We start from the raw sequence: 21,253 nt of genomic DNA, 5'->3' as shown, positions 1-21,253 counted from the left end.
GGTTTGGGGTGGGGGTACGGTAAATTGACTATAACATAAGTTAGAAGAAACCACCTATGGACTGTGCGAAGGATGATAAAATACGCGAAAAGTAGATTAGTCCATAATTAAAAGGGATACTAAAGCTAAACCCTAAACAAATTTGAAGAAATTAAAAAATTAAAAAACTTACTAATAACTCGTACCATCAGGTCTTCGAGCAAACAAATAAACGAATCTCGGATCAAATAGATCTTCGAGTAATAAACTACATAAAAACTAAATAAAATAGCCAGAAATTCCAACGGTAGACCGGTTTCGTTCTATTTGGAACTCTTCAGTACCGTGCAGGAAATCTGGCTGGCGACTGTTTTTTCTAAAAGAGAAACCAAGCCTAAACATTAAAAAATTTCAAACCGCCAAATAGGGGGGAGTGTGGTGGAGAATAGTATATACGATAAGTTAAGTTAGATCCCAGCTTGTGGCACTCATTCTGCGTTGAGTTTGCAAGTTTTCTCCCCACTGGTATAAGGGGTTTTGCCTCGAGCTCTTCGGTTTCCCCTTCCATAAAAAATTGTTGAGGTTAACGGTTATAGTTAGTGTAGGGAGCTTTTGGCTCGCGTGGCTTGCCACCACCCTCCTGAGCATTGTAACCCGGTCACCTGAATTAAAGGCTTGAAAAGTCGCTCGATGACCTAGGCCTAAGCTGGTGCCTTGGGTATTAGCCTAGCTGATTATTATTATTTTATTATTAGTTATTAGCAAGTTTTTTAATTTCTACAAATTTGATTAGGGTTTAGCTTTTTTATCCCTTTTAATTATGGACTAATCTACTTTTTTGACTATAACATAGTTTTTCTAAATTGAGCTATTTTTGTATCTCTGAATAAGCGATTTTAAAATTTAAATTTTTTGAAAAATTATAAAATTGTCGTTACATATTTATCTCTTTTAAAACCAAAGCTATACACATTTTATAATTGCAGTTCAACAGATTTACGGAAGATTGCCAAACGTATTAGCCCTATAACTCCCTCAAAATATACAGGGTGTCCTAATTTGATCGGCCCAGTCGTTTTTCTGGGAGATGGTCAACGAAATGCACGTGAAGTGAGGCGATTATTTCAAATGTTGTATCCTGACAGTCGTCCAAATCACCACACTGTTCTCCATGACTTTGAAAACGAAGGCAACGTGAATCGCAGATTCCGCGGACCTGGCCATGACAACATTAACATGGAAGACACAGTCATCGCCTACTTTGTCGCCTACCCTCGAGCAAGCATAAGAATGGCTGCTCTGCTTTGGACTTATCAAAGTACTACGTTTGGAGTGTACTATGGCCGACGGAAACGAAGATTTCCTCCGTTTGATTCTTGTGTCCGACGAGTGCTCCTTTGGGAGAGACGACCCCTTTAACAGCCAAAATAACAACATGTGGAGTGATGATAATCTGCACTGGGGATTTCCTCACCACAATCAGGTACAATTCCGTTTAAACGTCTGGGCTGGTCTTCTGTGAGATCGCGTTATTGGGCCATTTTTTCTTCCGCGTCGAGTCCATGGACAGAACTACCTGGCCTTTCTACAAAATGAAGTCGCAAACGAGTTGGAAGATGTGCCACGCCTTTGGTTCCAGCATGACGGTGCACCTGCCCACCAAGAAAGACACGTCGTGCAGTACCTTAACAACGATGTCCCTGGGCGATGTATAGGCAAGAACGGTCCAGTACGATGTCCTCCAACGTCCCCAGATTTCACACCGACGGAGGAAGTGTATAAAACGCCTGTCACTAACGAAGAAGATCTGCAACAGAGAATCATCGCAGCGTTCCAACTCCTAACTCCCGAGATGGTCCGTGAGTAGTATAGTACCGTATTCCTGGATACGCTTGGGGGGCGCGTGCTTTCCCCCACGCGTCCCCAGCTGCGTGACGGGGGGAATGAAGCGGGGAATCGCGATTCCGCCCCCCCTCGGGCGCGTGTCACGCGTGCACTCGTGCGTAACGAGCACAGGTGTTAATTAATTAGCCTAGTTAGTCGACCTGTTCAAGGTCAATTAAAAAAGGGTGAATATTAATGAGCGTGGTATTGTTTTACCGTTAGGGGTCATTGACCTGTTAGATAGTAACATGTGTTTAGGATCATCAAGTAGTTATATTATATGTTTGAATATTAATTTTTTGGCGGGAAAGTGTAAGCGTCGATCAACAAGTGGTGAAACTCTATAGGTCTATTACATGTTTGACATGATTTTGGCGGGGAAACGGGTAAAGTTTGTACCTTTATAATAACACGTTAGAGCTAATTGACCTGGTAGCTATATGGTTGAACTGTTAAAGTTTTGGCGGGGATTTAACATGCGTTTATGATGATGTAAGCGCGAAAAGGATCAATGAACAAGTGGAGGGGGGTAAAGTTTGTATTTACTAGTATAAACGTTTGCATGGTTTGATTACCTGACAACGGTTAGGAAGCGTCTTTGGGATTATGGACCCGTACAAGTGATCTCTTTTAGTGGATGTTATATGGTTGAGCTTTTAGCATTTTGGCGAGAAAATTATTTAACATGTTCTGAAGACGGTTAGGAAGCGTCTTAAGTAATCTTAAGAAGTAAATATTAATGAGTTTTATAAGCTGTGTTTTAACGTTAGGAAGCGCGGTAAAAATGATTCATATTTACGCTAACAACACATAACGGGGTAAAGCTTTTAGGCTGGTTTCGAGTGGTCTCTATTTTAGCGGTTGTTATAAGAACTCTTAGTCATTTCTGACTTGAAAATTCTTTAACATGTGAAATGATTAGGGAGAAAATGTATCGACCAATTAACAAGTGGTGTCTTGGTTGAACTCTTAGGAAGAAATTGAGAGTTAAAGGTATAATAAAAGGTTACAACATAATAAGCTGTGTTGTAATAACCGTTAGGAAGCGTGGTAAAAATGATTCACTTTTAATGACTGAACATAACGGGATAAAGCTTGTATCGTGTTATAACCTGTCATTCGTGGTCATCTTTATAGTGTCCCACCAGGGGTGTCTCATTGGGTAACAAGTTGTCCCTATATGGTTCGTTAATGATTATAGCCGCGTCACGTGACACGCACCATCTTATTTACGGTAATTGAAATGGGTCTTCCATAAAGATTGCTGGTGAAAGTTTAACATTTGTCAATGCTTCACCACTAGACTGGTATCTTTGGATTCGGGTAGAAGTTTCAAATATAAGTCACCCTAATACGGGCACCTTTTTAACGGTTTTTAGGTTATTAATCTAACAATGTCTTTATGCACATAAAAAGTATAAACTCTTAAACGCGCCTTCCCGAAGCGCGGTAAAAATGATTCATATTTACGCTAACAACACACAACGGGGTAAAGTTTGTAGGCTGGTTTCGAGTGGTCTCTCTTTTAGCGGTTGTTAGTCATTTTTGGCTGGAAAATTCATGTGTTTTGGCCGCCATCTTTAATGATTCATATTCGAACGGGTTCTGTGTATTGAAAAGGGTGTCCATCTCTGTTATTTTTAGGAAATTTGCCATATATACTTTAGATCAAGTTTGTTTTTATAGAAGTTGTCCCTAAAGGATTTTTATATATATATATTAACATAAAACGTCGCATTAAAAGTAGGTAGATGGCTTGGGCCTAGCTTATGACATTGTAAATGCATCAAAAACTATATATTACCGTCACTTAACCTTTAAAAACGACGCGCGGGAAAGTTTGTGAAGTAATTAGGGAGTGGATATTTCAAGTTTTTAAACATAGTCAATACGTTAATAACGGGGTAAAGATATTTGATAGGGGTTAAATCAACAAGTGGTCTTAAAAAGGAAATATTAATCAGTTTTATAAGCTGTGTTTTATTAACCGTTAGGAAGCCCGATAAAAATGACAAAGGCTGAATATAAGTTTGTAACTCTCTTTTAGCGGTTATTATATGAACTCTTAGTAATTTGTAAAATTCACGTGATTTGGCCGCCATCTTTAATGTTGCATATTCAAACGGGTAGGGTGGCCATCTTTGTTATTGTTTTAGGAAATTTACCATATTTACGTCAATTTTTTAACGCTTTTTAAACAAGTTGTTCCTAACGGATTTTTATATCGTTACGTACCTAGATGACTTGAACTTGATTATTATGACATATGTATCATATATTACCGTCACGTAACTTTTAATAACGACGCAAGGGAAAGCTTTCTAATTTATATTGAATACATTGCCACTATACGAAATATTTACATAAATTAAACAAGGTTGGTTCGCGCTCGTGAAATTTAAATAAACGTAATAAGTAATTACATTGGTATAATAACAAACAAACCGGGTTTTAGTTCTGTAACAATTAATCTAGTTTACATCTAAAAAAACAACTTATACCGTTGCTTATTTGAATAAAATTGATAATAAAACTTTTTTACAAAACTCAAAAATGAATAATACCATGTTATAAAATAATTTTCAGCTCTGAACCTGAAATGCAATGTGTTTGTCAAATTGTTATCACTTTTCTAAATTATCTTACATCCTTCTATGTTTAAAATAAAAAACTCTGATTTAAATTTAAGACTTTATTTATATTTTACAACATTTGTTGTTGACACAAAGGAACTATCGTTAATAACATTTAACACGCTATCAATAAAAACCACTAACTCGTCTATCGCCTTTAAGAATCCAGTTTTTGGGGGTCGTTCCAAATGCATTTCGTGAGAATTATGCTCTTTTTGAAAATATCTCATTCTTTGTGTAATCAAATCCATTTCAAGTTGACGATTCATTTTTTTCAATTCTTTATTTATATGTTTAATCAGTTCATAGTCCTTGTTTTCTTTATAAGTCATTATTCCACAACAAAAACAAAGCGAAACTAGTTTGTATAAAACGCGATGTGGTAAGTTCAGTACAGGTCGGACACAAAGGAATCTGATTACCGCTAACTATCTCTCTACGCCGTTAGCGCTCCTCTGATTACCGCGAACTATCTCTCTCTCCACGGCGTTAGCGCTCCTTTAAAGGAATGCTTTTCTCCGCGTTTATCTCCATTTTTAACGCTGTGATTTATTTAGAACAGGTGTTGAGCGGAGAATCCCCCGTTGCTATGGTGACCTCGGCGCGACGTTTATTTGAGTATCAACAAACTTAGCAAATAACCTCGCATGGTTTAAATGTTCTCCACTTAAATATACGTCGCTATCTATGGATATTTTCATTCGGATACATGATTACCTGATATGAAAACTGTACAAGTTTCAATTTTGGTTAAGTTGTCCCAAACAGGGGAAACCATTTTCGTGTAAAGTTAATCTAACAATGCCTCACGTACATAAATCGTTTACGTATACATTGTTTTATATTACGGTACCATCGGTCTGGTCTAATAAGAAATCGAACATGTTTTGTTCGCGAAAGATAAGGAGAATGAGATTAAGAAACTATCATTTTTAATATTACCACTTCTATAATGAACTAAGGTAGTGCTTATAGTAATATTTACAGATTCTATTTAGATTTTAGAGTGGCATTGCCATTTCTCACCACCAGGGGTAAATTGAACTCTTATAAACGTTCGTTGTTTATAGTATTGCCATTTCTCACCACTAGGGGTAAATTGAACTCTTATAAACGTAACAAATAACGAACGTTACTTAATTCGTTGACCGAGGGTATTAAAGAGCATTATAGTTTCACCACCAGGGGTAAATTAAGAACTTAGTGGCAGCACACACTACCCTGATTGTAACGACTGCATTATTAATGTAAGCAATGTTTAAATACTTGACTAACGAATGTTCCTGTATGTTAGTTTAATGTTGATATTTCGGTTAATATTGCAGTAAAAAGCTAAGCCTACCAAATACGTTGTCGTCAAAACTCGGACCAAAGCTATAACTTGTTTTTCTGTTATAATCTCCCGCGTATTAATTTGGTAATAATAATGGTTAAACGTATTTTATAGCGTCATATGAAATAACGGGCGGAAATAACTTACTAGCAGGTGTTTTCGGTAACGAGTTTAGGGTGAAAGGGCAATTTTGGACTATTTGGTACCGTTTGAGAGGCGGTATTATTGAACTATACATGATAAGTTTAAAAAAAGTTTAACATATTAGAAGAAATGCCTTTCTTCGAAGAGTACCCTTTAATAACGCTCGTCTGTTTAACTATATATTTGGGTTTTTTTCTTGTGCCAGGTGTTTTGAAAACCATAACCACTAGATAGCGGTTTTTAAGTTACCGCTCGGTGACGCTAGTTACATTTTACCGCTAGGTGACGACAGTGGCCGCTGCGTGACGCCGGTTACATTTTACGCGAGCTAAATTTTTAACCAGCTTTAAATACGTAAAAATGCACTTTGAAAGAAAAAGAATAGAGAGTTTCAACTCAAATTTTTCGGCAACCTTTTTAAATGTAAACGAGTTGGCAAACGCCGGCTTTTTTTACGTTGGGAATAAAAATATTGTCATGTGTTTCTGTTGTGATGGTTTGGTTAACGATTGGAAAGAGGGGAATGTACCTTTACTAATTCACATCCAACGGTTCCCGAATTGCAAATGTGTTCAGGATGAAACTACGGATAACATTCCCGTGCTACGCGAAACGAACGATTTTAGGAATTTAGGACCTATGCGATCTGAATTTCTAAGATTACAGTCGTTTAAGGATTTCCCGATTGATTACATAGACGTGAGAGATTTAGCACAAGCAGGTCTCTTCTACACGTATAACAAAGATTGTGTCAAATGCTTCTGTTGTGCTGGAGAGCTATTGGTTTGGGACAAGAACGATATTCCGATGGAAGAGCACGCTAAATATTACCCGAGATGTAAATTCGTTTTAAACCAGAACTGCGGTAATATACCATACGAGTATGATTCAAACCAAGCGCCCTATTCAAGCACTAACGGGAAGGCTCTGGTCTATAGCTTAATTACTCATGTCATTGAAACTCTAGATTGGAAGAAATCTAGACCACTTTGTAGCATTTTATAATTTTCAACCAGAAACAATGAGTATTAAAATGTAGACGTTAAATCAATAAAACTTTGTGAGCGAGTGTCTTTCCCCTCGTTTTCATCATATTAAAACTGATATACGAAAAGACTATTCTGAACGCGTTGGTAAGGAAATTTTAAATGATGTACAATTAAAATAAGCTATTTTCTGACGTTACGCATCGTCGCTAGTAGCGCCTGTCCTGAGGGGGCTTTTTTGAAAATATACTGAAACTATTATTATCATGGTTCCTCGTGTATATATTTTGCTAGTGTACACTAATTTTTCGTATGGTATAATAACAAAGAACACATTTACTAATAAAAAATTTATTTATAAAATGTTTTTCAAATATATTACATCATTTAAACAATAATCAATCAAATCCCTTACGTCAAATGGACAATAACCTATAAATTGTTCAAAAAAATCTTTTTCCACTTGGTGATCCTGAGAAATACGAAAGGCGGCGAAAGACACAGGGAATTTGTCGCTTCTGTAATGGTTTATAAACCGCTTGAAATTTCGAAAAATTGTCGACCAAAACACTAAACATTAGGTCTATAACCGGTGCGCTTTGTTTTAACAGACTTAACTGTTCATCTATAAACACTTTAATTTCATTTAAAGCCAGCACTTGCGCTCTACTAAGTGATAGACTGGCTGATAAGTTTATTTCGTATTCCAAATATTTTTGAGTAAACGGCATTAAATTCCATGAAAATCTTCCTCCCGAACAAGAAACTTCGAAATTGTGTTCAAAAGTACAATCGGAATAAGGTTCGACGGTCGGAATTGGCAGATAAATCTTTTTTATTGTTGTTGAGTTTAGATTTTCAATGACTGAAGACCAGTCTTTTGTAAGGGCGTCCCATGTTTCTAAGGAAATGTCCGTACTTTGGGTTCCATTAGAAATATATATACCTGGCTCTTTGTTAAATATTGATACGGTCACTACCAATTGAGTGGGTGACTGTAACGTCAGAGAAACTAAAATAAAATACGTGTTAAATAAAATTAAAGTTTAGAAAAGTTTTAACGTACCCTTTTTAAAGGACATTGTATGAATAATCGACTTTTTGTTATCAATACAACGGTAAAATTTTGTTCTTGTATAAAACGTGCAGGAATTTTTTAATAGCTCGCGGTTTAGCTTCATCGACAAAAAAAACTTTCTCTTTCAGCGAAACTCTCTCTCTCTCTGCGCTTTTCGGGGCACCTCGGTGAATCGCTCTCTCTCTCCACGGCGGTGTGGCGCGCGTTTTTCTCTCACGCCGAGATAACCAGCTGGTGAAACTCCGCCTGAATGAGGGAGGCGTGTAAATTTATACCAAACGCTTTTGGGCCAAGTCCTCCTGCAATTTTTTTAAAATGTTAAATAATTACACATTTAAAATTTAGTGATACGTAACAATAAGTTTACCTCTTTTGATCAGTGTGTTGCTTTATTTTAATACAACCTATTATACAATTTTTTTATACATTTTTTATACAATTTTTTTTATACAATTTTTATACAATTTTTTTTTTACAAAACGTGTTATAAGATAATTTTTAACTCGGAACCTAGAAATGGAAAATGGTATTAGAATTGTAATTATTTTTTCGGAACCTAATGTTTTACCTCCTTCTACGACGATAGTGATTCCCGGAGCTGTAATTAAAATTAAAAATTAAAAATGAGAAACATGATAGTTTAGTTTTTATAATTACCATTTCGAAGATCAAGCTCCCTAGGTTTGTTCGCTGGAGGTTCCGGGTTTGTCGGAGATGTGGCTGGTGGCGATTCGGTCGGGTCGTCCTGTTTCTCGGGATATATTTCTAGGGGATTACCCTCTATACTTTTTACATATGCGGCCACTTGCCTCGCCTTTTCATAGGCGCACACATTTCTGTAAAATAAGAAATACTATATATTTTCCCCGACAAAAGATGGTGGTCATTGATTCATACCGCGTATGGTCGTTGTTAAAATGGTGGTGAAATTCTCCCGGCTCTAGCTCTAATTCGGGGAAATTAGGACACTCGAATCTCGTGGCCACAATTATTCGATCTAAGTCGATAAAGTTTCCCAGGTACTCTTTCGTTTGCCTTTCTTTGACAATAACGTATTCGACCAGTCGCGTTATATTTAAAACATGGCGATCGACGGCCTCAATATCGTGTTGTCCCTGAGCCCTGGGAAGCTTATTGAGATGGTTGCTAATCGCGTTCATTTTGCGGTTTGTATCCCCCGAATAATTTTGAGCAGCCGGTGTTCGAAAAACAATGAGGTCTTCGCGACCATCCGAAGTTTTGTATCCAATCTGTAAGATTTATATGGAACTTTAAATATAATAATAATAATAATCAACTAGGCTATTACCCAAGGCACCACCATAGGCCGAAGTCATCAAACGACTTTTGAAGCCATTAATTTAGGTGGCCGGGTTACACGCCGTGCCAACCGCTCCCTACACTAACTATTACAATAAATACTATACTAATTACTATATAAAACTTAAAAAAATTACCTCTTTTACTAAAAATCGTTTTGATGACGTATATTTATTTTTAGGCCAAATCATGGCAAAAAGAATGTGTACGACTACAAACGATTCCCTAGAAGAAAAAACTAAGTATTTGTAACAATAAAAAACACCTATAGAAACTTACATTTTTGTTACTCTGGGAAGGCTCACTAGGGTCAGGATTCCGAGATTCGGGCGACTTAAGGATATATATACTACCTAAAACCCCCTAGAAGGACGCGTTGGAAACTCTAGCAGCTGTTTCTATTTCGTTGCAAACCAATTTGGTTTAATTTTCGTAACGATTTTTAGTAAAAGAGGTATTTTTTTAAAGTTTTATATAGTAATTAGTATAGTATTTATTGTAATAGTTAGTGTAGGGAGCTGTTGGCAGGGCGTGTAACCCGGCCACCTAAATTAATGGCTTCAAAAGTCGTTTGATGACTTCGGCCTATGGTGGTGCCTTGGGTAATAGCCTAGTTGATTATTATTATTATTGTATTTAAAGTTCCATATAAATCTTACAGATTGGATACAAAACTTCGGATGGTCGCGAAGACCACATTGTTTTTCGAACACCGGCTGCTCAAAATTATTCGGGGGATACAAACCGCAAAATGAACGCGATTAGCAACCATGTCAATAAGCTTCCCAGGGCTCAGGGACAATACGATATTGAGGCCGTCGATCGCCATGTTTTAAATATAACGCGACTGGCCGAATACGTTATTGTCAAAGAAAGGCAAACGAAAGAGTACCTGGGAAACTTTATCGACTAAGATCGAATAATTGTGGCCACGAGATTCGAGTGTCCTAATTTCCCCGAATTAGAGCTAGAGCCGGGAGAATTTCACCACCATTTTAACAACGACCATACGCGGTATGAATCAATGACCACCACCTTTTGTCGGGGAAAATATATAGTATTTCTTATTTTACAGAAATGTGTGCGCCTATGAAAAGGCGAGGCAAGTGGCCGCATATGTAAAAAGTATAGAGGGTAATCCCCTAGAAATATATCCCGAGAAACAGGACGACCCGACCGAATCGCCACCAGCCACATCTCCGAAAAACCCGGAACCTCCAGCGAACAAACCTAGGGAGCTTGATCCTCGAAATGGTAATTATAAAACAAAACTATCATGTTTCTCATTTTTAATTTGATATAATAATTACAGCTCCGGGAATCACTATCGTCGTAGAAGGAGGTAAAACATTAGGTTCCGAAAAAATAATTACAATTCTAATACCATTTTCCATTTCTAGGTTCCGAGTTAAAAATTATCTTATAACACGTTTTGTAAAAAATTGTATAAAAATTGTATAAAAAAAATTGTTTAAAAAATTGTATAAAAAAAATTGTTTAAAAAATTGTATAAAAAATGTATAAAAAATTGTATAATAGGTTGTATTAAAATAAAGCAACACACTGATCAAAAGAGGTAAACTTATTGTTACGTATCACTAAATTTTAAATGTGTAATTATTTAACATTTTAAAAAATTTGCAGGAGGACTTGGCCCAAAAGCGTTTGGTATAAATTTACACGCCTCCCTCATTCAGGCGGAGTTTCACCAGCTGGTTATCTCGGCGTGAGAGAAAAACGCGCGCCACACCGCCGTGGAGAGAGAGAGCGATTTATCGAGGTTCCCCGAAAAGCGCAGAGAGAGAGAGAGAGAGAGAGAGTTTCGCTGAAAGAGAAAGTTTTTTTGCCGAGGAAGCTAAACCGCGAGCTATTAAAATATTCCTGCACGTTTTATACAAGGACAAAATTTTACAGTTGAATTGATTCGATAACAAAAAGTGGATTATTCATACAATGTCCTTTAAAAAGGGTACGTTAAAACTTATTTTTTAAACTTTAATTTTATTTAACACGTATTTTATTTTAGTTTCTCTGACGTTACATTCACCCACTCAATTGGTAGTGACCGTATCAATATTTAACAAAGAGCCAGGTATATATATTTCTAATGGAGCCCAAAGTACGGACATTTCCTTAGAAACATGGGACGCCCTTACAAAAGAATGGTCTTCAGTCATTGAAAATCTAAACTCAACAACAATAAAAAAGATTTATCTGCCAATTCCGACCGTCGAACCTTATTCCGATTGTACTTTTGAACACAATTTCGAAGTTTCTTGTTCGGGAGGAAGATTTTCATGGAATTTAATGCCGTTTACTCAAAAATATTTGGAATACGAAATAAACTTATCAGCCAGTCTATCACTTAGTAGAGCGCAAGTTCTGGCTTTAAATGAAATTAAAGTGTTGATAGATGAACAGTTAAGTCTGTTAAAACAAAGCGCACCGGTTATAGACTTAATGTTTAGTGTTTTGGTCGACAATTTTTCGAAATTTCAAGCGGTTTATAAACCATTACAGAAGCGACAAATTCCCTGTGCCTTTATAGAAATTTACGCCGCCTTTCGTATTTCTCAGGATCACCAAGTGGAAAAAGATTTTTTGGAACAATTTATAGGTTATTGTCCATTTGACGTAAGGGGTTTGATTGATCATTGTTTAAATGATGTAATATATTTGAAAAACAGTTTATAAATAAATTTTTTATTAGTAAATGTGATCTTTGTTATTATACCATACGAAAAATAAGTGTACACTAGCAAAATATATACACGAGGAACCATGATAATAATAGTTTCAGTATATTTTCAAAAAGCCTCCTCGGGACAGGCGCTACTAGCGACGATGCGTAACGTCAGAAAATAGCTTATTTTAATTGTACATCATTTAAAATTTCCTTACCAACGCGTTCAGAATAGTCTTTTCGTATATCAGTTTTAATATGATGAAAACGAGGGGAAAGACACTCGCTCACAAAGTTTTATTGATATAACGTCTACATTTTAACACTCATTGTTTCTGGTTGAAAATTATAAAATGCTACAAAATGGTCTAGATTTTTTCCGATCTAGAGTTTCAATGACGTGAGTAATTAAGCTAAATCCCAAATAGATTCGGTGACCAAGAAAATTGATAGCATCGCCATAACTTCTAAAGAGAACGGGGAAAAGATTACGATTTTAGATAGCAGGCAAACCAATATAGAGACTACAATTAATAAAATGGAGAACATTTTGCAAGAAATTCCGGGAATCAAATTTCAACTCGGGGAGATCGACGACAAAGTAAATAAAACTAGAATAGAAACTGAGAAAAAGATCGACCAAAATCGAATGCTAATAGACAACCTAGACGTAACTTTAAGACGCAATAATATAGTTTTCAAAGGTATTCCAGACTCGGATACCGAAAATAGAGAGTTACTAGTTCAGAAGGTCCGTGATATTCTGTATAAAAATCTAAATTTGGAAATGGCGATCTCTCAAAATCAGGTCTACCGTAAAGGTCCCTTCAAAGCAAATAATAATAGAGTCGTTATACTTAAAGTGGAATCATATGACACAAAAATGTCAATTCTTAAAAAAAGTAACAATTTAAAGGGTACCTCTTTTTATATTGAACACGACTATACCTCTATTCAATCTCTAGCACGCTATCACCTAAGAACCTTCGCTAAGAGCAAATACCCACTAAAAATGAAATGGATATCGACCAACTCAATTAAAATAGAAAACGATACCTACAAATATGATTATCTATCGGCTAAAATTATTCAAATTTGATCCTTTTTTTTGTATATTTAATAGTAAATTTCTTCTCATCTCAATGGTAAGAATTGTTTATAGCAATATTAGAAGTGCCTCAGCGAATCTGTTTAACTTAGTTGGAAATACTCTTTCTGATGAGGTAGATGTGTATGCCCTATGTGAAACATGGTTTAATAATGACTATGGTGACTTTTTAGAAAATTATAATTTCTCTGGTAAAGGCCGGTCAAAGGGTTTGGGTGGTGGTGTTGGTTTTTATATCGGGCAGAATCTAAATTTTGAAGTGTTAGAAAAATCTATAATAAATAATGAAGTAATTGAATCCTATGCCATAAAAATTGGAAATACTTATTTATGTATAATCTATAGACCAGATATTAGTTTTAAACGTTTTCTTAAAGAATATGAAAACATTCTAAAAAACATGGGCCACTTAAACGATAAAAAAATTATCTTTGGTGACTTTAATATAAACCTGCTAGAAAAAACCTCCGAAACAGAGCTCCTATCTGACCTGCATATTAGCCTAGGGTTAAAACAATTTGTCAATCACCCAACACGTGTTACACAGACAACGAGTACACTAATCGATCACTGTTACGCGAATATAAACATTGACGTAAAAGTTCATACAGACTGGGCGATTACTGATCATTACGCACTCTCAATTACCTGTAAGGATTCCACAGTAAATAAACCGACGAGAATGTGCAGAGACTTCAGCCAACGAAATATCAACAACTTTTTAACAACGCTAAGCAAAACCGATTGGAAGGACATCTATGCTTTTAGGGAGATAGACGGGGCCTTTGATTTTTTTCTAAACCACTTCTTAAGCCTATACAATAAATACTACCCATTTAGGAAAATAAAAACATATAAACAAGCAAGTCTTTGGTTAACTCCGGAAATTATAAAACAAATTAAAGACAAGAACAAGCAAAAAAAAAATTTTCTAAGAACCCAACGGAGAATAATCTTAAAAATTTTAAAAATGCCAGAAACCACTGTAATAACATTACAAGAAACGCCAGGAATAACTATTTTCGCACCAAATTGGACGCCGATAAGGGAAATATTAAAGATGTTTGGAAAACGGTAAATAACCTATTAAATCGCAAAAAAAATCATAAAAAAATTATAGATATAGATTCTACCGTTCTTAATGACTTCTTTAATTCTCGAACCCCTGCTGAGTCAAATATAGATAATAACGACAACTCTTTCAAAAATATAAAAAACGTACCAAATTCCCTGTTTCTCTCAAATGTTTCTGATAAAGAAGTTGAACAGCTAATTCACAACCTGCGTACAGATTCTTCGCCCGGATTTGACGATATCTCTCCTAAAATCTTAAAACTCGCGGCTGAACATATTAAAATTCCGTTGGCGTACTTAATTAATCTATCCTTTAAACTTGGGCTTTATCCGAATACCCTAAAGCAGACTATAATAGTACCTATATACAAGCACGGAGATAAAACCCTACCTAATAGTTACCGTCCAATCGCTTTGCTTTCTGCTCTTGCAAAAATATTTGACAACGCTTTCTACTCGCGTCTTAATAGCTTCTGTACAAAATATAAAATTATAAATGACAAACAATTTGGCTTTAGAGCAAATAGTAATGTTGAGGTAGCGCTTAACTGTGTCTATAAAAAAATAATTAACAATTTTGATCAAGGTAACTATGTAATAGGTGCTTTCCTAGACCTAAAGAAAGCTTTTGACTTTGTCAACCACAAACGTCTACTACGAAAACTATTTTTAATGGGTGTTAGGGGCTCCAGCAATGACTGGATAGCATCGTACCTCTCTAATCGCAAATGTAGAACTAGAATAAACGAGGAGCTCTCCAGTGAAACCACGATTAAGTGTGGCGTACCGCAGGGATCGGTCTTGTCCCCAATACTTTTCAATTTATATTTGAATGACCTGCTAACAAAAGATATGGAACAAGACTTTATTCTCTATGCTGACGACACCTTGGGTCTGATGGCAGGAAAAAACTTAAATACAATTATTGAAAAGCTTAACTTAAAACTTGATTATATATATAGATGGCTAAAAATAAATGACCTTGAGCTCAACATTGATAAATCGGTTTATATGATTTTTTGCAACAATAATAAGAATACTAACTGTGAAAAAAAAATAATGATTAACAATATAGAGCTTGCAAGGGTTCCCTCGTATAAATACCTAGGTGTTATTTTCGATGAAAATTTAACTTGGAACCATCATGTCTCAAAATTGGCAAAAGATATATCGTATAATATTTATTGTATAACTAAGAACAGATCTGCTTTGACAGACAATATTTGTAAACAACTGTATTACGCCCTCATTTACTCTCGTATTTCCTTTTGTATTTCAATTTGGGGCAATACTTCGGACTCAAACTTAAAACGTATACTGTTATTACAAAAAAGAATCATTCGCTCAATAGCCCGTGCAGAGTTCCTGGCCCATACTAAGCCCCTTTTTATTTCGCTGCAACTATTTAACATTTACCAGATTTATGAATTTGCCTGCCTAAATTATATTTTTAGATCAGTAACCACATACATATGCAATAACTTTACTCTAAATAATAATATAATAACTTATACCCGTAGACACAATTTCCTAGTAGTACCAAAAGTAAGAACCGTCAAAAAAATCAAATCCATATTTTATAATGGAGTAAAACTTTTTAATCAATGTATGATAAAAGATCTAAAAACCATGACTCAATTTAAAAAACTAGCGAGGGATTTTATAATATATAGGGCATCCATAAGACCCTAATCCCTTTACTTTTAGTGTTTACACAGTTTTCTTAATTTATTGTTTTTTTCATTGTTTACTACACTGTTCTCTTTTTTTTATTGTTTTTTGTTTTTTTTCTTATTGTCACTTTAATTTTTGTTTTTGTTTTCTAATTTAAACTATAATTATGTAACCTAGGAAACGCAAACAATTATAACCGGGCAAAAAGTCATATTTGACTTAGCCCTGTACAAAAAATGGTTTGATTCCTATTTTTTCTCAAGAATAAATAAATAATTATTATTATTATTAACCTCCACAACACAATCTCATATGAAATTTTTTTTAAATTGTTTATATTTATTTATTTAACAAAACGGTATTTTTTTAATCATAAGGTAAATAATGTTTGGTTTTTAAAATAAATGTTAACTGTTAACTATAGCCTTCTCGTTAGTGCTTGAACAGGGCGCTTGATTTGAATCATACTCGTATGGTATGATTCCGCAGTTCTGGTTTAAAACGAATTTACATCTCGGGTAATATTTAGCGTGCTCTTCCATCGGTAAATTGTAACTAGCGTCACCTAGCGGTAACTTAAAAACCGCTATCTAGTGGTTATGGTTTTCTCAACACCTGGCACAAGAAAAAAAACCAAATATATAGTTAAACAGACGAGCGTTATTAAAGGGTACTCTTCGAAGAAAGGCATTTCTTCCAATATGTTAAACTTTATTTAAACTTATCATGTATAGTTCAATAATACCGCCTCTCAAACGGTACCAAATAGTCCAATATTGCCCTTTCACCCTAAACTCGTTACCGAAAACACCTGCTAGTAAGTTATTTCCGCCCGTTATTTCATATGACGCTATAAAATACGTTTAACCATTATTATTACCAAATTAATACGCGGGAGATTATAACAGAAAAACAAGTTATAGCTTTGGTCCGAGTTTTGACTACAACGTATTTGGTAGGCTTAGCTTTTTACTGCAATATTAACCGAAATATCAACATTAAACTAACATACAGGAACATTCGTTGGTCAAGTATTTAAACATTGCTTACATTAATAATGCAGTCGTTACAATCAGGGTAGTGTGTGCTGCCACTAAGTTCTTAATTTACCCCTGGTGGTGAAACTATAATGCTCTTTAATACCCTCGGTCAACGAATTAAGTAACGTTCGTTATTTGTTACGTTTATAAGAGTTCAATTTACCCCTAGTGGTGAGAAATGGCAATACTATAATGTCCTTTAATAAACAACGAACGTTTATAAGAGTTCAATTTACCCCTGGTGGTGAGAAATGGCAATGCCACTCTAAAATCTAAATAGAATCTGTAAATATTACTATAAGCACTACCTTAGTTCATTATAGAAGTGGTAATATTAAAAATGATAGTTTCTTAATCTCATTCTCCTTATCTTTCGCGAACAAAACATGTTCGATTTCTTATTAGACCAGACCGATGGTACCGTAATATAAAACAATGTATACGTAAACGATTTATGTACGTGAGGCATTGTTAGATTAACTTTACACGAAAATGGTTTCCCCTGTTTGGGACAACTTAACCAAAATTGAAACTAGTACAGTTTTCATATCAGGTAATCATGTATCCGAATGAAAATATCCATAGATAGCGACGTATATTTAAGTGGAGAACATTTAAACCATGCGAGGTTATTTGCTAAGTTTGTTGATACTCAAATAAACGTCGCGCCGAGGTCACCATAGCAACGGGGGATTCTCCGCTCAACACCTGTTCTAAATAAATCACAGCGTTAAAAATGGAGATAAACGCGGAGAAAAGCATTCCTTTAAAGGAGAGCTAACGCCGTTGAGATAGAGATAGTTCGCGGTAATCAGAGGAGCGCTAACGGCGTAGAGAGATAGTTAGCGGTAATCAGATTCCTTTGTGTCCGACCTGTACTGAACTAACCACATCGCGTTTTATACAAACTAGTTTCGCTTTGTTTTTGTTGTGGAATAATGACTTATAAAGAAAACAAGGACTATGAACTGATTAAACATATAAATAAAGAATTGAAAAAAATGAATCGTCAACTTGAAATGGATTTGATTACACAAAGAATGAGATATTTTCAAAAAGAGCATAATTCTCACGAAATGCATTTGGAACGACCCCCAAAAACTGGATTCTTAAAGGCGATAGACGAGTTAGTGGTTTTTATTGATAGCGTGTTAAATGTTATTAACGATAGTTCCTTTGTGTCAACAACAAATGTTGTAAAATATAAATAAAGTCTTTAATTTAAATCAGAGTTTTTTATTTTAAACATAGAAGGATGTAAGATAATTTAGAAAAGTGATAACAATTTGACAAACACATTTAATTTCAGGTTCAGAGCTGAAAATTATTTTATAACATTGTATTATTCATTTTTGAGTTTTGTAAAAAAGTTTTATTATCAATTTTATTCAAATAAGCAACGGTATAAGTTGTTTTTTTAGATGTAAACTAGATTAATTGTTACAGAACTAAAACCCGGTTTGTTTGTTATTATACCAATGTAATTACTTATTACGTTTATTTAAATTTCACGAGCGCGAACCAACCTTGTTTAATTTATGTAAATATTTCGTATAGTGGCAATGTATTCAATATAAATTAGAAAGCTTTCCCTTGCGTCGTTATTAAAAGTTACGTGACGGTAATATATGATACATATGTCATAATAATCAAGTTCAAGTCATCTAGGTACGTAACGATATAAAAATCCGTTAGGAACAACTTGTTTAAAAAGCGTTAAAAAATTGACGTAAATATGGTAAATTTCCTAAAACAATAACAAAGATGGCCACCCTACCCGTTTGAATATGCAACATTAAAGATGGCGGCCAAATCACGTGAATTTTACAAATTACTAAGAGTTCATATAATAACCGCTAAAAGAGAGTTAGAAACTTATATTAAGCCTTTGTCATTTTTATCGGGCTTCCAAACGGTTAATAAAACACAGCTTATAAAACTGATTAATATTTCCTTTTTAAGACCACTTGTTGATTTAACCCCTATCAAATATCTTTACCCCGTTATTAACGTATTGACTATGTTTAAAAACTTGAAATATCCACTCCCTAATTACTTCACAAACTTTCCCGCGCGTCGTTTTTAAAGGTTAAGTGACGGTAATATATAGTTTTTGATGCATTTACAATGTCATAAGCTAGGCCCAAGCCATCTACCGACTTTTAATGCGACGTTTTATGTTAATATATATATATAAAAATCCTTTAGGGACAACTTGTTTAAAAACAAACTTGATCTAAAGTATATATGGCAAATTTCCTAAAAATAACAGAGATGGACACCCTTTTCAATACACAGAACCCGTTTGAATATGAATCATTAAAGATGGCGGCCAAAACACATGAATTTTCCAGCCAAAAATGACTAACAACCGCTAAAAGAGAGACCACTCGAAACCAGCCTACAAACTTTACCCCGTTGTGTGTTGTTAGCGTAAATATGAATCATTTTTACCGCGCTTCGGGAAGGCGCGTTTAAGAGTCTATACTTTTTAAGTGCATAAAGACATTGTTAGATTAATAACCTAAAAACCGTTAAAAAGGTGCCCGTATTAGGGTGACTTATATTTGAAACTTCTACCCGAATCCAAAGATACCAGTCTAGTGGTGAAGCATTGACAAATGTTAAACTTTCACCAGCAATCTTTATGGAAGACCCATTTCAATTACCGTAAATAAGATGGTGCGTGTCACGTGACGCGGCTATAATCATTAACGAACCATATAGGGACAACTTGTTACCCAATGAGACACCCCTGGTGGGACACTATAAAGATGACCACGAATGACAGGTTATAACACGATACAAGCTTTATCCCGTTATGTTCAGTCATTAAAAGTGAATCATTTTTACCACGCTTCCTAACGGTTATTACAACACAGCTTATTATGATGTAACCTTTTATTATACCTTTAACTCTCAATTTCTTCCTAAGAGTTCAACCAAGACACCACTTGTTAATTGGTCGATACATTTTCTCCCTAATCATTTCACATGTTAAAGAATTTTCAAGTCAAAAATGACTAAGAGTTCTTATAACAACCGCTAAAAGAGAGACCACTCGAAACCAGCCTAAAAGCTTTACCCCGTTATGTGTTGTTAGCGTAAATATGAATCATTTTTACCGCGCTTCCTAACGTTAAAACACAGCTTATAAAACTCATTAATATTTACTTCTTAAGATTACTTAAGACGCTTCCTAACCGTCTTCAGAACATGTTAAATAATTTTCTCGCCAAAATGCTAAAAGCTCAACCATATAACATCCACTAAAAGAGATCACTTGTTCGGGTCCATAATCCCAAAGACGCTTCCTAACCGTTGTCAGGTAATTAAACCATGCAAACGTTTATACTAGTAAATACAAACTTTACCCCCCTCCACTTGTTCATTGATCCTTTTCGCGCTAACATCATCATAAACTCATGTTAAATCCCCGCCAAAACTTTAACAGTTCAACCATATAGCTACCAGGTCAATTAGCTCTAACGTGTTATTATAAAGGTACAAACTTTACCCGTTTCCTCGCCAAAATCATGTCAAACATGTAATAGACCTATAGAGTTTAACCACTTGTTGATCGACGCTTACACTTTCCCGCCAAAAAATTAATATTCAAACATATAATATAACTACTTGATGATCCTAAACACATGTTACTATCTAACAGGTCAATGACCCGTAACGGTAAAACAATACTTGGCACGCTCATTAATATTCACCCTTTTTTAATTGACCTTGAACAGGTCGACTAACTAGGCTAATTAATTAACACCTGTGCTCGTTACGCACGAGTGCACGCGTGACACGCGCCCGAGGGGGGGTGCGGAATCGCGATTCCCCGCTTCATTCCCCCCCGTCACGCAGCTGGGGACGCGTGGGGGAAAGCACGGTGCGCCCCCACGCGTATCCAGGAATACGGTACTATACTACTTCCGTGCTTCGTTTCAAAATATACTTCATCACGCATGGATTTGTATTGCAGCGGATGGTGGAATTATCGAACCACATTTAAAATAAGACGCGTGAATTCTGGAATTCTACTATGTAAATTGTATTTTCTCTAAAAAAATATTTTAAATGATTTGGCTTAAAAACAAACCTTTTTTATCCTTACAAACATACGATCATTTCAAACTAGATAGGTTTCTCTAACTTTCTTTTTCATGAGACGTAAACCTTTTTGGGTAGTACCAACTTTTTTTCATGACGTATTATTTCAATGAAAAATTGTCCGTTTTTGACCAAACCAATTTTATTAAAGGTTTTCGAGTACGTTGGTTGAAAATTTACGTCTACCACCTATCATTCAAAAAA

At 35.3% G+C, this 21,253-nt stretch overlaps 1 protein-coding gene across 1 annotated transcript; it reads left to right on the top strand.

Moving 5' to 3' along the window:
* Window positions 1–6,450: 6,450 nt before the first annotated feature.
* LOC149943321 (E3 ubiquitin-protein ligase XIAP-like) lies at window positions 6,451–6,978 on the top strand. The gene has a single exon (XM_090175651.1). The coding sequence runs from the start codon at window positions 6,451–6,453 to the stop codon at window positions 6,976–6,978; it is 528 nt and encodes a 175-aa protein (XP_090031777.1).
* The last annotated feature ends 14,275 nt before the right edge of the window (window positions 6,979–21,253 follow it).

Source organism: Leiobunum rupestre, chromosome 5, assembly GCF_980474605.1.
Source record: "Leiobunum rupestre chromosome 5, qqLeiRupe1.1.hap1, whole genome shotgun sequence".
NCBI classification, from domain to species: domain Eukaryota; kingdom Metazoa; phylum Arthropoda; class Arachnida; order Opiliones; family Sclerosomatidae; genus Leiobunum; species Leiobunum rupestre.
Note: the sequence above shows the minus strand (reverse complement) of the source record. Positions and strands in the feature narration are given on the sequence as shown.